The 18,806-nt window shown below is 44.6% G+C and overlaps 1 protein-coding gene across 2 annotated transcripts in view; it reads left to right on the top strand.

The window, feature by feature from the left end:
- Positions 1 to 18,806, top strand: part of maml3 (mastermind like transcriptional coactivator 3) — a 517,266-nt gene that overhangs the window by 496,035 nt on the left and 2,425 nt on the right. For both annotated transcript variants that reach the window (XM_033048977.1, XM_033048893.1), the window contains exons 3-4: positions 2,207 to 2,479; positions 7,497 to 7,617. In XM_033048977.1, coding sequence (XP_032904868.1) covers positions 2,207 to 2,479; positions 7,497 to 7,617 — 394 coding nt within the window. The remainder of the gene's footprint in view (positions 1 to 2,206; positions 2,480 to 7,496; positions 7,618 to 18,806) is intronic.

Genomic DNA, 18,806 nt, shown 5'->3' with positions numbered 1-18,806 from the left:
TTCGTAAAGTGCTGTGTATAACCCAGGGTGGTATGGGCCCTTCATCATTTAGGCTTTATTTTCAATTGCACACTTCCGGTAAAATTGTAACAGGAAAAGTGAGATACAAAGACTGATGATCTGTGATTGGAATTATTGCTTTTATTGGGTTTAAAGAGGCACTTATCATCAATGTATGTTGTCTCCACTGGGGCAGTTAATCCTGTCCCCACACACACCTGTGGTGCCAGAGTCATCGTTTTCTTGCACCGACCTACGATCCTCAGCCAGATTTGGTGATGCTTCTCCTGTGTGCTCTCCTCAAACGCTGCATTCCATTCTCTAGGGCAACTTTTCCTGATACCTCCTCCATCTCTCCCTGTTACTCTTCTCAGAGCCTCTCCGGTATCAAGTGGTTCTGCAGTCGGCATACCATAACCACACGGCCTTCCCCCTCTCCCCACTCCCAAAATTCCCCCACCTTCTCAGAGTCGCGCTCTCCAGTGCCCTTGGCTTTCCTACCGAGGTCTAAATTACACTGATGTCCAAACCATCTGACTCATCCCACAACCACATGTTTCATCTTGTTATACCTCAAAGCCACCATCAAAGCTGCCAAGCCCCTTCTAACAGTATTCAGTATAAAACCTCAGTTTAGCAATGTGATGGCTATGGACATGAACTAGTAAGATGCTGACATCAACCACATATAGACAAGATATGACATTCACTTTAATAAAACTCGTTACGTATATCAGAAACAAAGTTAGTCATTAATATTCTAAGAAGATAATCTGCAAAGCCTATTCCCCCCTCTCTCCCTCTCTCTCCCTCTCTCTCTCTCTCTCTCTCTCTCTCTCTCTCTCTCTCTCTCTATATATATATATTATATCTTTCTCTCTCTCTCCCCTACTCCCTCTCCGTTCTCTGTTAGTCTGCCTCCCTGTTGCTGAGGTGGGCCAGCAAGTTCCATTTGTAAAAAAGACTATAGTAACAGAACCCCAGCCCCAGTTTCTCGGGGCAATTAGGAAGAAGCAATAAGCACAGCTTTGCTAATGATGTGCACATCCCCAGAATAAAATAACCTGTGCATGCACAGAGTCAAACAGCCTGCCACTTGTTATTGTGTGGACTCTGGAAGCGGTGACACCTGGGCACAGTACTGTAGGGCTTTTAGTCTCCATGGAGCAGAGCTGCAATATGATTATGAACCACCAGCCTCAGGAGAAGGATAATGGGAGAAAATCAGGAATGCTGAAATAAATATAAAAATCATTTAAAAAATACTTTTTTCCTCAAAATGATATGTAGCCTTGAGAATGTTTTTTAATAAAATCTAGTATTACAGGCTGCTGTGTGATGTATGTAAATATTAATATTTGAAAGAGTCGCTTTATAAATTCATGCATAAAATTGGCAAAAGTGAAGGGTGTAATTATCCTTTGAAACAAGCACATGCTTTCTTCCGATAAAGAAGTGTTCTTTGTACTGTGTATGGCTTTTAGTCAATGCTGTGACTTTAGAATGTCAGCCTTTCAGTTTACTGAATAATGTCTTAATGTGTAAGTAATAAACAAGCCAGTAAGACTGTGGTATATTGGACACCTGCCTGCCGATCGCTGGCATTGTACTAATGACAGGGGAGACATAACATCTCACTGTAGCAGTGCCAGACAAAATGAATCTTTAGTGGAGAATGCAGCAGCACAGAGCCTTATGTGACGTGCAGTGAAACTACTGGTTCTTTAAAAGGGCTGAAATAAAATTACAGCTGTTAATCCCCTGGTTTCATAGTCTATAGAAAGCCACTTGATACACTGATCAAATATATGCTCCCACATGAGCCAGGATATATAATTTAATCTGGTTGGGCCAGCTTGCATTACTGTGGCTCCTGGAACTTTCACTTTGCTAATCAGCTATATTTCATGTATTCTGGGTTATGCTTCACAAACACAATCTTCTCACCTGATTTCTCCACTTTTGTCAGAGTGAATGGGAAGATATTGTATGAAGACAAATACTGATCTCTTTATAATGAGCTGATGAACCTTGATTCCAGAGGCCTTGGGAACTGGCCATCCCACTCTCTTTATCTTTTTAGAATTGTGCAAAACGTAAATAGCTGGGATGGGATTGTTGGTCTAATTGTTAGTACGGGGTTGTTTTGCACACAATATCCTGTTTGTGGTTGTGTTATATACTGTGTGTTCTTTCCTCCACACAGGATCAGAATCTGGTGGGAGTATCTCGGCCAGTGGGATCCATCCAGCCCCCTGTTCCTGTTCCTGTTCCCGGTCCTGGGACCACGGTGCCCGGCTCCATGGCTGGTAACCCCGGAGGTAGCGGTTACCTTGGCAACCAGCAGCAGGCAGTCATGATGAAACAGTTGTTGATGGAGCAAGAGAGACAGAGAATGCATCAGATTCACTTGATGGAACAGCAAAAGCAGCAGCTATTCAGGGAGCAGAGGCAGCAGCAGCAGTTTCTGGCAGAGCAGGTAAACCTTCATTACAGATAAGACGGGTTGGAGCCCAAGATCCCGCTCATGCCTCACAGCCCCAAAGGGGTATTGCTGTCAGGAGTACCGCCATTAAATCCACAACTTCTGTAAAGTGGTGTTGAAAATGAAGCATACCCTTGTGAATTTGCCCTCAGATTATTATTTTCTCATTACGATCATTTTCACAAGTGCTCTCTCTGTGCAGACATATTTAATGTGTGATTTTGTTTAATTTCCCTCTCCTCCTTTATGACTCCATTTTGCAGCAACATAGAAATACAGGAACAAGAATAGTCAGTTCAGCCCCTTCGAGCCTGCTCCACTGTTCAATATAATCATGGAAGGTCCTCCATCTCAATATCATATTCCTGCTCTCCCTGTGTCTGGAGTAGAAATGTAACTATTTCCATCTTACGTAGTTTCAGTCACAGCCTCTGTAGTCGTCCACGTAACAACTGGCAGATTTGCCAACCTCTGAGTGAAGACATTTCTCCTCATTTTAGTCCAATCCCCTAATCTCTCCTCACAGAGCAGTCCCACTAACCCATTCCTCTCCCATCTCACTTATGGTATTTCCCTGTTAAAGTGTTATGTCTGCTTTCTGTGTTATGTGGAACTCCTTTCTGGTCTGTTTGATGTTCAGTCTGCCTAGCTCTGTGACTATCAGCTGTAATGGAATCCCTTTCCCTCTCCTACCCCCATATCCGTGCATCTAAAGTTCCCACCCAAGTGAAAATTGGTATCCTAAACCCTAGAGATAATAAATGCTCAGCATTTGATTTCAGATCTATTATGATCTAACACCAATACTAAACTCAGGCACATGTTCCACATGTTCATCCAGGAATATCATTTATATAGAAGCATGTGAAACTATGGTCTAGTCTATTGCCGCACTCTGATATCCAGGATTAAGCTGTGGACATTTAAAAACAAATCACTCTTCAGGTGCAAGAGAAAAACAATTGAAAGTGTGGCCTGCACTTGTTATTTTGATCGGTATGACCAATTCATGCATGTGCCTGCCACAAGTCTGAGAGTTTGCTTTTGATGAGATCAGACCTGTTTACACTGTCACACTATTGTAAAACCTTCATAATATTCTGGATAGAAACAGGTTGGCAAGATCAAAAGACATTTGTGCTGCATGGAGCATGTACTGGTCTAACAAAATATTTGATGGCTTTTACCTTTGCACATGAGTAAAAGGAAGCATGTCATTTAAAACCCCCATCTAACCGTGATCTGGGGATTTGAATGATTGACTGAAAGAAACTACATGGAAACAAAACATTCAGCCCACCAAGTCCACAATGACCAGCGATCACCCGTTCACACTGGTTCTATGTCGTCCAACTTTCGCATCTACTCCCTACATACCTGGGAGGGCAATTTTATACAGAGTCCAATTAACCTACAAACCTGCATGTCGCCTGGATGTGAGAGGAAATGGGAGCATGCAGTGGAAACCTACGTGGTCACAGGAAGAACGTGCAAACTCCACACAGACAGCACTCGAGGTCAGAATCCCACCATGGTCTTTGGCGCTGTGAGGCAGCAACTCTGCCAACTGTGAAAGTGCAGGAATCCCTGGCAATGCAAGTGGCTGACTCCAGACTGTGAATTCTGGTCAGCATTAATTTATTTCTGCAAATATATATTTTTCTCCTCAAACTCTACTGGCACTGTTGTTTAAACCTGGTGGAGTGCAAGAGTGACTATCCTGATCAAACAGGGACAGGCAATCATTTGATTTTCTGTGCACAGTGTAATGATAAAACTGCTGTCATTATTGCAGCTATGTCCACAATCTTTACATTGCTCCAGGTTACATGCATGCATTTAAAGTCAGTAAATGAGCAGCTTTTGGTCACCACAGTGATAATAACAATATGGATTTATTGGGGCACCTTTGCTAGAGAATGTACATCCTGGAAACATTATCACCAAATACTTGCAAAAACAACCAACCTTTGTCAGAGTTTATTGTCATGTGTCCCTGATAGGACAATGAAATTCTTGCTTTGCTTCAGCACAACAGAATATAGTAGGCATTGACTACTATGGTTAATGATGGAGAGGAGTTCTAGAATGGTGAATCAAGGAATGAACGCAGGGACAAAAGGCCTTAGTCAGACACACGCAAGCGTGACAGTGGACAATTGGGTTTTTAGGATAGGTTTCTGTGAAGTGGACACAGAACTGTGAAGGGATGAAATGTAAAAATGGAGGTATTGAAAAATAGCTAGAAAAGTGTGATGGATGAGGAGGGGACAACATTCATAAGTCATAGGAGCAGAATAAGGCCATTCGGCCCATCATCTACTCCGCCATTCAATCGTGGCTGATCTATCTTTCCCTCTCAACCCCATTCCCCTGCCGTCTCCCAATAACCCTCGACACCCATAAGGGCCTGTTCCACTTGGGAGTTGTTTACGCGTCACGATGCACGACGCGCGCATGGCGTGCATTTACGCGCACATGGTGCGTGGTGAGATGTGGTGACGTAGGCAGTGACGTGCGGTAGCACGCTGCACCCCAGAATCCTCACGCCCACCTGCATGACGAGCAAATGAGACAGGCCCTTTACTAATCAAAGAAACTGTCAATCTCCACCTGAGAAACACACAACGATCTGGCGGCCACCTAACGTATGGTTAAAAACCTTGACAAAGCTGTTGCTTATTCAGGGGGACACCGAAGACTGATGCTGCCTGAAATGGTCTTTGAAAGTGTGGTGGTGACGAAGGCATAAATGAAGCTTCGAGCAGGCTGATCAGTAAATAGAGGCAAATAGTATTACTGGTAGTGGAGGCAACGTTAAAATAGTGGGGATCCCCGAGGCCACCCCTATGGATCGAAATTCAACATTTGTAAAATAGGTCACATCGATGAGTTGATCAGTGTGGGAGTGAACAATTGCCTGTACAATGACCCAAAATAATCTCCAAACAATAATGGAAGTAGCAACTTCTTGTGTATTTACAGTAAATTCAGCTGCGGATGTGCGATGCACGACTGTGTGACTGATGGGAGACTCCGGTGTCCCCAGTTTCAGTGCCAACTTTGGCCTTTCTCCTTGTCTGCCGTGGTCTGTGAAGAGTGAGCTACACCTTTCCTTGGTGTTTAGTAGACCTTGGGGTCTTGGGGACCTTGGGTGTCCAGACGAGGCTCCTGCTGCTCATTACTCTGCAGTGAGTCCGACATGTTAGTTATGCATTGGATGCAAATGGGGAGGAGGGGAGGATGTGAGCACATGAGCTGTGAGTTCTCACTGTAGTAGTTCAGGCTTCAAGCTGAACTGGCAGCCAACCAGACTTTAACACTAAAAACTTCTGAGGTGTTTTGAGGGTGAGAAGAGAACATATCAGTGCACACTTTTTGGCCTGCAGGGATCTTCCTGGTCTTCAGATGTGTGTACGGCACAGTGGCGTGGTGGTAGACCTGCGATCTCACAGCGCCAGAGACCCGGGTTCGATCCTGACCTCGGGTGCTGTCTGGGTGAAGTTTGCATGTTCTCCCTGTGACTGCGTGGGTTTCCTGCAGTTTCCTCCTACATCCCAAAGACGATGAATTGGCCTCTGTAAATTACCCCGAGAGTGGATGTAAAAGTGGGATAACATGGAGCTGGTGTGTACGGGTGATGGATGGCCGGCATGGACTGAGTGGGCCGAAGGGCCTGTTTACATTCTATATCTCCAAACTAAACTTGGTCTCCAAGAGGATGACATATTCTGCGTTTTCCACCATATCTCCAGATAAACTTGGTATGGCAGTGAATTCTAGGGTACTTTACATCATTACAATAATTAACAGTTTATAAAGTTAACTGCACTGTAAAGGCAGGTAAACATTATACACAAGGACCTTTGAAGGGACGCGTTGATAGTTACATGCCTGAGGCTACAGCTAGTGGAGAAGTCACAAAATAAGACTGTCAACTCTAAGTTAACTTCAGTTTAAGCTTAATGCTGCAGGTTAATTTCCTACATCAAAGATAATTTATTTCTCATATCATAGACACGTCCAGCATGGATACAGGCACTTTGGCCCAGCTTGATTATGCTGACCAAGATGCCCATCTAAGCCAGTCCCATTTACCTGTGTTTCACCTACATCTCTCGAAATCTTTCCTATCCATGTATCTGTCCAAATGTATTTTAAATGTTGTCATTGTACTCACCTCACCTACTTTCTTTGGCAACTTATTCCATATATGTACCATCCTCAGGTGGGAAAAAGTTGTCCCTCGGGTTCTTATCATGTTTTTCTCCTCACACCTTAAATCTATACCCTCTAGTTCTTGATTTTCCATGTTTTTAGTTGAGTGAAATGAGTAAATGATTGGGGAAAACCCAAAAAGGGTGTAGAGTGGCGTAGCAGTACTGTGAGCTACTGCCTCACAGGGCCTGAGATGCAGGGTTTGATCCTGACTATGGCTGCTGTCTGCGCGGAGTTTGTACATTCTCCTTGTGACCGCATGGATTCTTCCGGCTGCTTCGATTTCCTCCCACTTTCCAAAGACATGCAGGTTTGTAGGTTAATTTTCTTTTGTAAAATTGTCCCCCAGTGTGTACGATACTGTTAGTATACGGGGAGTGGGCTGAAGGGCCTGTTTCCGTGCTGTAACTCTAAACTAAATTAAACAGGGCAAGACTTGCACAGTAAATGGGGGTGGCACAGTGGCACAGCGGTAGAGTTACTGCAGACCCGGTAGAATCACAGACCCAGGTTTCATCCTGACTACGGGTGCTGTCTGCATGTTCACCCTGTCACCATGTGGGGTTTCTACGGGTGTTCTGGTTTCCTCCCGCATGCCAAAGACATGCATGTTTGTAGATTAATTAGCTTCTGTAAATTGCCTCTAGTGTGTCAGACAGAACTAGTGCTGGTCGGCGTGGACTCGGTGGGCCGAAGGGCCTGTTTCCACGCTGTATCTCTAAACTAAACACAGTGCAAACTAAATGGTGCAATTGTTCACCCAGAATTAATGGGTTTGCTTTCCTTCCATCAGCAACAGCAGCTACAACAGCAGCAACATGAGCAGATGCAACGGCACCTCACCAGACCACAACCACAATGCAAGGACCAGCAGAGGAACCCGTATCCTGTTCAACAGGTCAACCAGTTCCAAGGTAAGCTTTTATGCAAGATGCAGTTTGATCTGGAGGATTGAATGTGTGATATTAAATATGTTGTTACACTTACTGGATGGATGCATTAGACAAATGTTCAGCACTCTGGGCTTGCATTTCTTGGGGCATTTTCTACTCCATTCAGAAAATTCAGCTCCGTCTATTGATGAATGAAAACTACATTCATACGGGTGTCAAGTGAAGACAGGATCACACTGGACATCGAGAGCCAACGCAATCCAGTAACTAGCCAACAGACAGTCCTGCACAGTTGCATGGGACAATAACACTTGTGGTGTTGCATTACTGTGGCCTTGCATGCAATGAGAGATTTATTCGAATCTGAAAGACTATTACTGCAGGGTCTTGATTGGTAACGTCACCCATTCCTTCCTTCTCTCCAGAGATACCATCTGACCCGCTGAGTTACTCCAGCACTGTTTTTGATCTGATAGTGGCACGTGTCATTCCGCTGTATGCCAATTACTTGGTATTGGCTAATTATTGTCACGTGCTGAGATGCAGTAAAAAGCTTTATTTCACACTATACATGTCAAGTCAATCACAAATATAATCGGTACCTTAGAGAAAGATACAAGGGTACAGAATATAGTGTAATAGCATGATTGCATTACAGATACAGAAGTAAGTGCATGGGCCACTGTGAGGTAGATTGGAAGATCCTAACTTGAGGGAGGAGCCTATTATCACTAGTCTGATAATAGCAGGGAATGCGTTATTCCTGAAGCTAGTGTAATGTGCTTTCAAGCTTTTGTATTATCTGCCTGATGGGAGAAGGGAAAGTGGGAATGACCAGGGGGAGAGAGATCCTTGATTATGTTGGCAGCTTTCATGAGGCAGTATGAAGTGCAGTTACAGTCAGTGGTGGGATGCTGCTCTGTGTGATGGACTGGCCTACATCCACAACTTTCTGCAGTTATTTGCATTCTTGGGCAGAGCTGTTTCCAAACCTAGCTGGGATCCATACCGATAGGGTGCTCTCTGTGCATCTGCAGAAGTCAATAGGAGTCGTTGGAGTCATGCCAAATGTCCTTAGTCTTCTGAGGAACCAGAGGCATTGGTGAATTCTCTTGGCCTTATCTTCAATGTGGTTGGTCCAGGACAAATTGTTGGTCATATTTACAGCTAGGGGCTCAAAGCTCATGACCATCTACTTTGGTACCGTTGACGCTGACTGGGATGTGTACTCCTCCTCATTTCTCGTGGTCAATAACTAGTTTCTTCATTTTGCTTACAATGGGGGAGAAGATTGGTGTCACCAATGTTACTAATCTCTCTATCTCCTTCCTGTATTCTGTCTTGTCATTGTTCAAGACCCTGGCCCTTATGGCGGTGTCATCTGCAAACTTGTAAATGGAGTTTTGAGTTGCTGCGCTTTCACTGAAGAGCGAACCATTGTGTTTGTGTTAACATTTAGTTTCAAATGTCCAACTGAATCTGTGTTATCGTGCTGTTATCCTTTGAATGCTACACTAATATTTGATTGCACCACCATTGCACCAATGCTAATGTAACATTGAGGAAGATTGGCGGGGGGAGAGGGGGGGGGGGGGGGGGGATGTCTTAGCACTGTGTCTGATATTGAATATTACATCAGGGTGCTTGATGTTAACTTGTTTTACCAAAACAAGTTCCCATCACTGGGCAACCTGGGGACTCTCAGGGATTCATCCCATGTGCTGCCCTTGATCTTCGTGATTTGTGAACAAATCATTTCACATATGGGATTTGCCAGAGCATTCAGATGGATTAGCGGAGAACTGTGAAACTAAATGTTAACACTAACCCAATGATTCACTCATCAGTAAAATCAGTGAAATCGCAGCAACTCAAAACAGCAAGTATTCCATTCCCACTAAGGGCCTTTTAGGAAAGATGCTTCACCAGTCACATTTCTCAGTTGTGAGGAATACTTTGCATAAGTTTAAGGGAAAGATATCCTTTAAACTGAAGAGAAAATTGTAATACTGTTTAACATGTAATTATCCACAAACTTAAGTTGCCTGTTGGATCCTTTAAGTACTGTCTGCGCAGGAATATCTTCACTATAAGTATGGGGCTGTGTGCTATGTAGATCTGTAAAGACCCAAATTCAATCCACGTTCTTACAAAAGACAAATAGTTGATTTGTTTCAATTGGATTGGGACCTCATTGAAACTTACCGAATAGTGAAATGCCTGGATACAGTGAATGTGGAGAGGATGTTTCCACTAGTAGGAGATCCCAGGACCAGAGGTCACAGCCTCAGAATTAAAGGACGTTCCTTTAGGAAGGAGATGAGGAGGAATTTCTTTAGTCAGAGGATGGTGAATCTGTGGAATTCATTGCCACAGAAGGCTGTGGAGGCCAAGTCATTTGACATTTTTAAGGCAGAGATAGATAGATTATTGGGTGTCAGGGATTATGGGGATAAGGCAAAAAAAATTGGGTTAAGAGGGAAAGAAAGATCATCTATGATTGAGTGGCAGAGTAGACTTGATGGGCCAAATGGCCTAATTCTACTCCTATCACTTATGAACTTATGAAGGGAATGTTAAGTTCCTGTTCAGATCTGAAGTTCATGGTTGATGGAGAGATGATAACATCCCATACTCTCTGCCAGTGAAGTATAAAGCGATCCCAGATCATTTTGGTTCACACAGCACCTTCACCACCCACCACCACCACCACCATCTCCAGAGCTTTTAGCAACAGGCAATAAATGCTACATGGTACATGACACCTACATCACACAGAAGGGGTAGTCATTTATATATTACTTTTAATGAAATGAAGCATTCTCAGTCTTCATGAGGGCTATCACTAAACAAACTATGACACTAAAGATTTGGTCTGACAAACACCTTGGAATGGAAACGTTAGCTCTGTTTCTCTCTCCTCTAATGCTACCTGACCTGTTGCATATTTCTAGTATTTAGATTTTGTTTTGGATTTCCATCATTGACAGTTGGTTTGATTTTCACAATAGATTAGTTGGTGTCTGTAAAACAACATGACACCATAGGCCATTATCTCAATGAGGGAAAATCAAAGTGGATTAATTTGCCATGAGCTTAAATGCCTGCAAGAAGCAACAACGTACACCTGCCGTGTTCCACTATTTAAACTTGAGTATACCTGAGTTGTTATAGGTTAAGAAGGAACTGCAGATGCTGGAAAAATCTAGGTAGACAAAAATGCTGGAGAAACTCAGCGGGTAAGACTACGGAGCGAAGGAATAGGTGACGTTTCGGGTCGAGACCATTCTTCAGACTGATGTGGGGGTGGGGGGGTGGGCGGGAAGAAGAAATGAAGAGGTGGAGACAGTCGGCTGTCGGAGAGCTGGGAAGGGGAGGGGAAGGATGGAGAAAGCAAGGACTACCTGAAATTGGAGAAGTGAATGTTCATTCTGGCCGTGAGTGAGTCGCACCGCAAATTGGAGGAGCAGCACCTCGTATTTCGCTTTGGTAGTTTACACCCCAGCGATATGAACATTGGCTTCTCCAATTTCAGGTAGTCCTTGCTTTCTCCATCTTTCCCTTCCCCTTCCCAGCTCTCCCACAGCCCACTGCCTCCACCCTTTCCTTTCTTCTGAAATTCACACGGTGCAAAGCCAAGGTGATATAGACACACACCGCGATGAACAGGAAGGTTAAAGATGGTTAGCTCAGTGTACGGTAAGTCCTTTAAAAGAGCGGGGAGGGGGGAGAGGGGGGAAGGGGGAAGAATGGGAGGGGGAGGAGGCGGAAGAAGGAGTGGAGATACTTTAAAAAAGCCAGACAACCTTTAATAAGCCAGAGATACACCACTGTGAAGTTTGGCGGGCAGTCAACATTACCAGTCAGTTTTCCTTGGTTCTGGAAACTCGTGCTCACGTTTTTCTTCCCCAATGAGCCAATGAAAATGCCCGGTCAGCAAAGGAGATTAACTAAAACTACCTACGGCTACCTCGACTACCTCCAACGTCACGGTGACACCGCTACCACTGCACGTATCACTACAAAAGTATCGATTTTCTCCATGGCCACCAATTTTCGGTCGCAGAAACATTTTCAACATGTTGAAAGATTTGCGGCGACCATACTGAGGCCGCGACTAGTTCCCAGAATGCGGGAACTCCTCGCGACCATGAAGGAGACTCACCAGATACCACCAGCGAACATGTGGCGACCATGTGGCGATCATGAGGCGAGCACAGAGTCTCCTGCACGTGCCTAAAAAGTCGCCTAAGTAGGACAGGCCCTTTAATAGTTTTAGAAATAATGTATTAACAAACTGCAAAAGGATGAAGTTATTCATCCTAAAGAGCATCACATTTACCACACATTTTGCAAAGAACTTTTACAATTTGTTTTTTTTTTACCATTGACGTCCGCTCCTCCTAAAGACTGTCTCACTTATACATTGCACTATAGCTATTGATATGGCTATCTGTTCATGAGGGCTGTGACAGTGATTCGCAGCAAGCTACCCAATGATACGACACAGTAAAAGTGGGCCCAGAACAACCCCCTACAAGGTTTGACAAAGATTTTCCGACAGGGACTGCTGGATGGAGCAATTCTGCAGAGGTTCTCATGATCTCCTGCTGTAACTTCAGTGGGAATCTCAGGGAAATGGAGTGAGTTGCTGCTGCCTGTGCCTTCTGCCCAGCATCTCCACTTAGGTTATGACAGGACGTCAGCCAATCTCCATCACAATTCAAATCTCAGATCTTTTGAGTGGAACGGCACTGGTTCTGTTTCCATTTTTCAAGTCAGTGAACACAATATTATGCCCTGGCAAAGTAACATAGCACATACCAAGAGTGAAAAACCTCAAAAGACTTTCACAAATATATTAAATGAAAGAGGATGGCTGGGAATAATGTGATACATTACCGGTAGCTGCAAGAGTTGCTCCAAATGACAGAAATGGCAGACAATTCTCTTGAATTGATTCTCATAATGCACAGAAAACTTAAAATCAAAAGGAGGAATGAACTTACTTACTGAAGTAAGTAACTTAACTGAACTGTATGCAAAAAAATAATTTTACTGTACAGTGTATAGGAAGGAACTGCAGACACTGGTTTAAACCGAAGATTGACACAAAATGCTGGAGTAACTCAGCGGGCCAGGCAGCATCTGTGGAGAAGGAATGGGTGACGTTTCGCATCAAGACTGAAGAAGCGTCCCGACCTGAAACGTCACGCATTCCTTCTCTCCAGAGATGCTGCCTGTCCCGTTGAGTTACTCCAGCATTTTGTGTCCAATTTCACTGTACATGTAAACATGTGATAATAATGAACCATTGAAACATTGAAGTGAATTTGATTCAAGTACAGAACATAGCAATACTAAATTAAGTCTAAGGGCGAGGTTTGCAATGTTCTTCATTCACCCCAATGTATCAGACAATTCAGGTTAAAAGGTTTTTGATGCATTGCTCAGGATTTACCATTTCTAAAGTTGCAGACACCACTGGGGTGCTGTGTAGATGGGAGCGGACATTCTGCAGAAAGATGTTGATGGATTTAAGTGGGTGAGCAACATTTTGGCATACAGAATCTAATACAGGAAAGTGTAAGCTCACCCATTTGGATCAAAAAGCAAACAAAAAATGTCTAAAGCTGGGAACTTTGATGAATACAAACATTCAGATGGCCAGATACAGCAATCACTAAAGTAGACGGATTCAGTTAGGCTGGTGCAGAAACAAATTATAAACGCTGATGCATTTTTGACCTGGATCTTGAGTGAGCTGGAATACTCATTGGTGGAATTTACAGGTACATAAAGCTCCAGTTAGATAGCAGGAATTCTGAGGCTATGACCTCTGGTCTTAGACTCTCCCACTAATAGAAACATCCTCTCCACATCCACTCTATCCAGGCCTTTCACTAGTCTGTAAGTTTAAATGAGGTTCCCCTTCATCATAATAAACTGCTGTGAGCAGATTCCTAGTGTTTCCAAATGCTCATCATATGTTTCCCAAGCATTCCTGGGATCATTCTCGTAAACCTCCTCTGGACCTTCTCCAACGCCAGCACATCCTTCCTCGGATATGGGGCACAAAACTGCTCACAATGCTGCAAATGTGGTCTGACCAGCCCCTTATAAAATGTCAGCAGTACATCCCTGTATTCATGGTCTGATGTACTTTATGCATGTTATATTGGTGGTGGGATCTCATCAATGGTAATACTATTTTGATCAATACTATTGATCACCTAGGATAGGTGGTGAGACTTTCTGGTTGGAGATGCTCATAGCTGGACAATTTGTTGATGCGAATGTCACAGAACAGTCTTTTACTGAGTGCTATCTGGGATGGCTTATTCAACATATGGCCTTGGACTATGAGTGTCACTTTGACACTGGGATGCTATACTCCTGAGTTTGCTATACTTCTGAGTGGCACTCAGCAAGGCCAGTTCAGAGCAGCTATAGCTCTGGGAATGAAGCTGTTCCTGAGTCTGGAAGTTCGGGCGTAGAAGGCCTTGTAACGTCTGCCGGAGGGAAGTAGTTCGAACAGTCCATTACAAGGGTGTGAGGAGTCTTTAGCTGCAGCTATAAACATATTGGTGCAAGTCAATAACAACATTTATAAGACACATGAGCAGGTGTATGGTTAAGAAAGATTTATTGGGATATGCCAAATGTGGGCAAATGGGACTGGCTTAGATGGGACATCTTGGTCGTCATGGAGGAGTTGTACATAAGGGCCTGTTTCTGTGCTGTATGCCTCTATTTCTCCAAGTCTTTGGAGAGAAGGACATTTACCTGAATGTACCCCCAATGTAGGAACTTCAAATTCAGTTATAGCAGTTAGGTACAGCCTATCAATCAATTCAGCGTTGAGCCTAATGCGATTGGTGACTGCAAATGTGCTACCTATGAAGTAATTAAGATGTATGGGCATAGGGCATGTTGGCATCATTATAGTATGTATATAATATAAGCATCCATTGGAGACACAAGAGATTGAAGACGCTGAAATCTTGAACAAAATAAACAAAATGTTGGAGGAACTCAGGGGGTCAGGCAGCAACTGTGGAGCGAAGGGCCAAACGGCAAAAGTCTGAAGAAGGGTCCTTTCCCGAAACATTATCTGTCTATTTCTCTCCACAAAAGCACCCTTTGTTCCCCGTGGGTTGCCTTTAAGTCACAATAAGATATGTACGATCCATGTCTTGAAGATCCTAGTGTCTCACAAATATTCTACTAGTTGGAACTTATCCAACATTCTCAGAATTATTCACTTATCCTCGAACACATGACAGATGGTGATGGTGATAGTTATCAGTCCTGATTGGGATCAGTAGCTGAAGGAAAGGTCAGGGAAAACATCATTGTGGCATTTGATTGCCCTTGATTGCTAGAGGGTGACGCAGTCAAAAAGCAGCGGCCAAGATTCCCTCTGAAACATGAGCGGCATCAGGTTTAAAATCATTAGAGGAATAGACGGGTAGATGCACAGAATCTCTCACCCAGAGTTGAGGAATCGAGGACCAGAGGAGATAGGTTCAAGGTGAAGGGGAAAAGATTTAATAGGAATCTGAGGGGTAACTTTTTCACACAAAAGGTGGTGGGTGTATGGAACAAGCTGCCAGAAGAAGTAGTTGAGGCTGGGACTATCCCAACGTTTAAGAAACAGTTAGACAGGTACATGAATAGGACAAGTTTGGAGGGATATGGACCAAGCGCAGGCAAGTGGGATTAGTGTACTGGGACATGTTGGCCGGTGTGGGCAAGTTGGGTCGAAGGGCCTGTTTCCACACTGTATCACTCTACAGCTCTATGACTGCACGTGCCAACAGTACGACTTACTGTTGCAATGACAGTCATTCTTCATGTCTTTGTTCCTTTTATGAAACCATGTGTGCCACATATGTCAGAGGAAAGGGGCATATTGCAGCAGCTTGCAAACCTAAACACAAGGCAGCAGATGGCAACAATGTTTTCAAAAGCAATATCAGCACAAAGAGAGAAGTTCTCGTAAGTAACAAAGAAGAGATCTCATACAATATTATAATCAACGCAGGTGAAGCAGAATTTAATCTGTACAGCATTCATTCTACTGATGGTCATAGCCCTGATTGATAGCATGTCACTAGTAATATAGTTTGATACAATGGCAGGTTGTCCCATTAAGGATAATGACACAAATAAGAAAAAATAAAGTTCAGTCAAGTGCCTTTTGTAAGGAGCATAGGCAGTCTGCAAATTTATTTAGGAGAAGTTTTAAAAGTATTAAACCATGTACAATACAATAAAAGATCCAGTACCTAACCTTGCCGAAGCTCACCAGAGTGGACATCCTGCTCTATTGGGCAAGGATTGTTCATGGGGGTTGAACGTTCAGAAAGATGTATTCAGTTTCCAAACAAATACTCTAAGATCATACTTGGAGACACTGTTGTCCAGGTAAGGTGACATCTTCAAACAAGCATACATAGGAATCACCAGATATAAGGCATGAATATGGATTAAACCTTGTGTCAAAGCAGAGTATCGCAAGCAAGCAATGCTTCCTTATTCTTAGTATGTAGGAAGGAACTGCAGTTGCTGGTTTAAACAGAAAATGCTGGAGTAACTCAGGCAACATCTCTCGAGAGAAGGAATGGGTGATGTTTCGGGTCAAGAAGCAGGGTCTCGAGCACAAACGTCACCCATTCCTTCTGTCCAGAGATGATGCCTTTCCCGCTGAGTTACTCCAGCATTTTGTGTCTATCTTTCCTTATTCTTAGTTCAGTTCAGGGAAACAGCATGGATACAGGCCCTTCAGCCCACCGAGTCCACGGCAACCATCGATCACCCGTTCACACTAGTTCTACATTAGCCCACTTTCTCATTCACTCCATCCACACTGAGGGCAATTTACAGAGGCCAATTGATCTGCCTGCCTTTGGAATATGGGAGAAAACCAGAAATCCACTTGGTCACAAGGAGGACTTACACACTCCACACAGACAGCAGCCGGGGCTCGGATCGAACCAGGTCACTGGTGCATGTGAGGTGGCTGTGAACCAGCTGCACCACTGTGACACTCTCGATCGAAGAGCCACGAGGAAAAGCAATTTGATGAACTAGAAAGGAATGGGATTTTGGTGGAAGTAATTCATAAATAAGTAGTTACATCTAAGCTGGATAAACAATATAATTGTGTGGCATCTACAATACAAAGTAACAAAGGCAGTAGTTAACAATGCTGCTTTACAGCTTCAAAGGCTCGAGTGTAATCCTGACTTTGGGTGCTGAATGTTGTCCCACTGACAAGCAGATTTCTCCTTGTTCAATGGTTTTTTCTTACATGCCGTGATGTAGTGGGTGGTAAGTTATTCTTTGTAAGTTGCCCCTAATGTACAGTGCCCTCCATAATGTTTGGGACAAAGACTCATCATTTATTTATTTGCCTCTGTACTCCACAATTTGAGACTTGTAATAGAAAAAAATCAGATGTGTGTGGGAGTGATCAGTGTGTGTGACACCGCATGCCCCCCCCCCCCCACATACACACACAACCGGGCTTGGAGGAACAGACCCAACGGGTCTGCACTTGGTCTAGTATAATATAAAACTCTGATCTTGGATGTTTATTTGTGGGGATGTTTGCTTGCTTGAACTTTTTCTTTGATTCACATCTCTTCAAAAACACGACGCAGTAACGGTGAAATGTTTACATATTCCGGTAGAGATTTACCTCATGATTTCAAAACTCCCCTCATCTGTAAATTTGATTCATTATTTCCCGAGTTTTTTACAAAAATTGTGCACCAATCTGACATCTTTTTTTAATTTAATGTGCTGAAGCCAGCTGGATGACGTCACAATGCTCGCGCAGAGTTTTCAACGCGCAGCCACGAGCTGCGACTTACATGGCCCAGCCTCCCCTCTCTGCCCCCCCCCCTCCCACTCTGCCCCCCTTCCCTCTCTGCCCCCCCCTTCCCTCTCTGCCCCCCCTTCCCTCTCTGCCCCCCCACTTCCCTCTCTGCCCCCCCCTCCCTCTCTGCCCCCCCCTCCTACTCTGCCCCCCCCTTCCCTCTCTGCCCCCCTTCCCTCACTGCCCCCCCCTTCCTCTCTACCCCCCTCCCTCTCTCTCTGCCCCCCCTTCCCTCTCTGCCCCCCCTTCCCTCTCTGCCCCCCCCTCCTTCTCTGCCCCCCTTCCCTCTCTGCCCCCCCTTCCCTCTCTGCCCCCCCTCCCCTCTCTGCCCCCCCCCCTCCCTCTCTGCCCCCTCCTCTCTCTGCCCCCCCCTCCCTCTCTGCCCCCCCCTTCCCTCTCTGCCCCCCCCCCTTCCCTCTCTGCCCCCCCTTCCCTCTCTGCCCCCCCCTTCCCTCTCTGCCCCCTTCCCTCTCTGCCCCCCCTTCCCACTCTGCCCCCCTTCCCACTCTGCCCCCCCCCCTTCCACTCTGCCCCCCCCTTCCTCTCTGCCCCCCCCCCTCCCTCTCTGCCCCCCCCTCCCTCTCTGCCCCCCCTCCCTCACTGCCCCCCTCCCTCTCTAGGGAGTGCTGAATATTGGGACCTATGGATGAGTGGTGGAGTATTGCATTCAGGAACCAGTCCTCTCCTGTGACGCTCCCCCCACCCAAAGGACTTGTGGACAAATGAGATTAGGATTAATTTATATCAGAATGATGGCAAGAGCAAAGTATGGAGGAGAGAAAGATCTGCCCAAGATACAAAGCATACCACCTCATCTGTGAAACACGGTGGTGGGGGTGTTATGGCCAGGGCATGAATGACTGCTGTAGGTACTGGCTCACTTATCTTCATTGATGATACAACTGCTGATGGTAGTAACATAATGAATTCTGAAGTGTATAGACACATCCTATCTGCTCAAGTTCAAACAAATGCCTCAAAACACATTGGCTGACGGTTCATTCTACAATGATCCCAAACATACTGCTAAAGCAACAAAGGAGTTTTTCAAAGCTAAAAAATGGTAAATTCTTGAGTGGCCAAGTCAATCACCCGATCTGAACCCAATTGAGCATGCCTTTTATATGCTGAAGAGAAAACTAAAGGGCACTAGCCCCCAAAGCACACATAAGCTAAAGATGGCTCTAATACTGGCCTGGCAGAGCATCACCAGAGAAGACACCCAGCAACTGGTGATGTCCATGAATCCCAGACTTCAAGCAGTCATTGCATGCAAAGGATATGCAACAATTTCCTAAACATGACTACTTTAATTTACATGACA

Source organism: Amblyraja radiata, chromosome 1, assembly GCF_010909765.2.
Source record: "Amblyraja radiata isolate CabotCenter1 chromosome 1, sAmbRad1.1.pri, whole genome shotgun sequence".
Lineage (NCBI taxonomy): Eukaryota > Metazoa > Chordata > Chondrichthyes > Rajiformes > Rajidae > Amblyraja > Amblyraja radiata.
The sequence above is the reverse complement of the archived record's forward strand: the minus strand, read 5'-3'. Positions and strand labels throughout refer to the sequence as shown.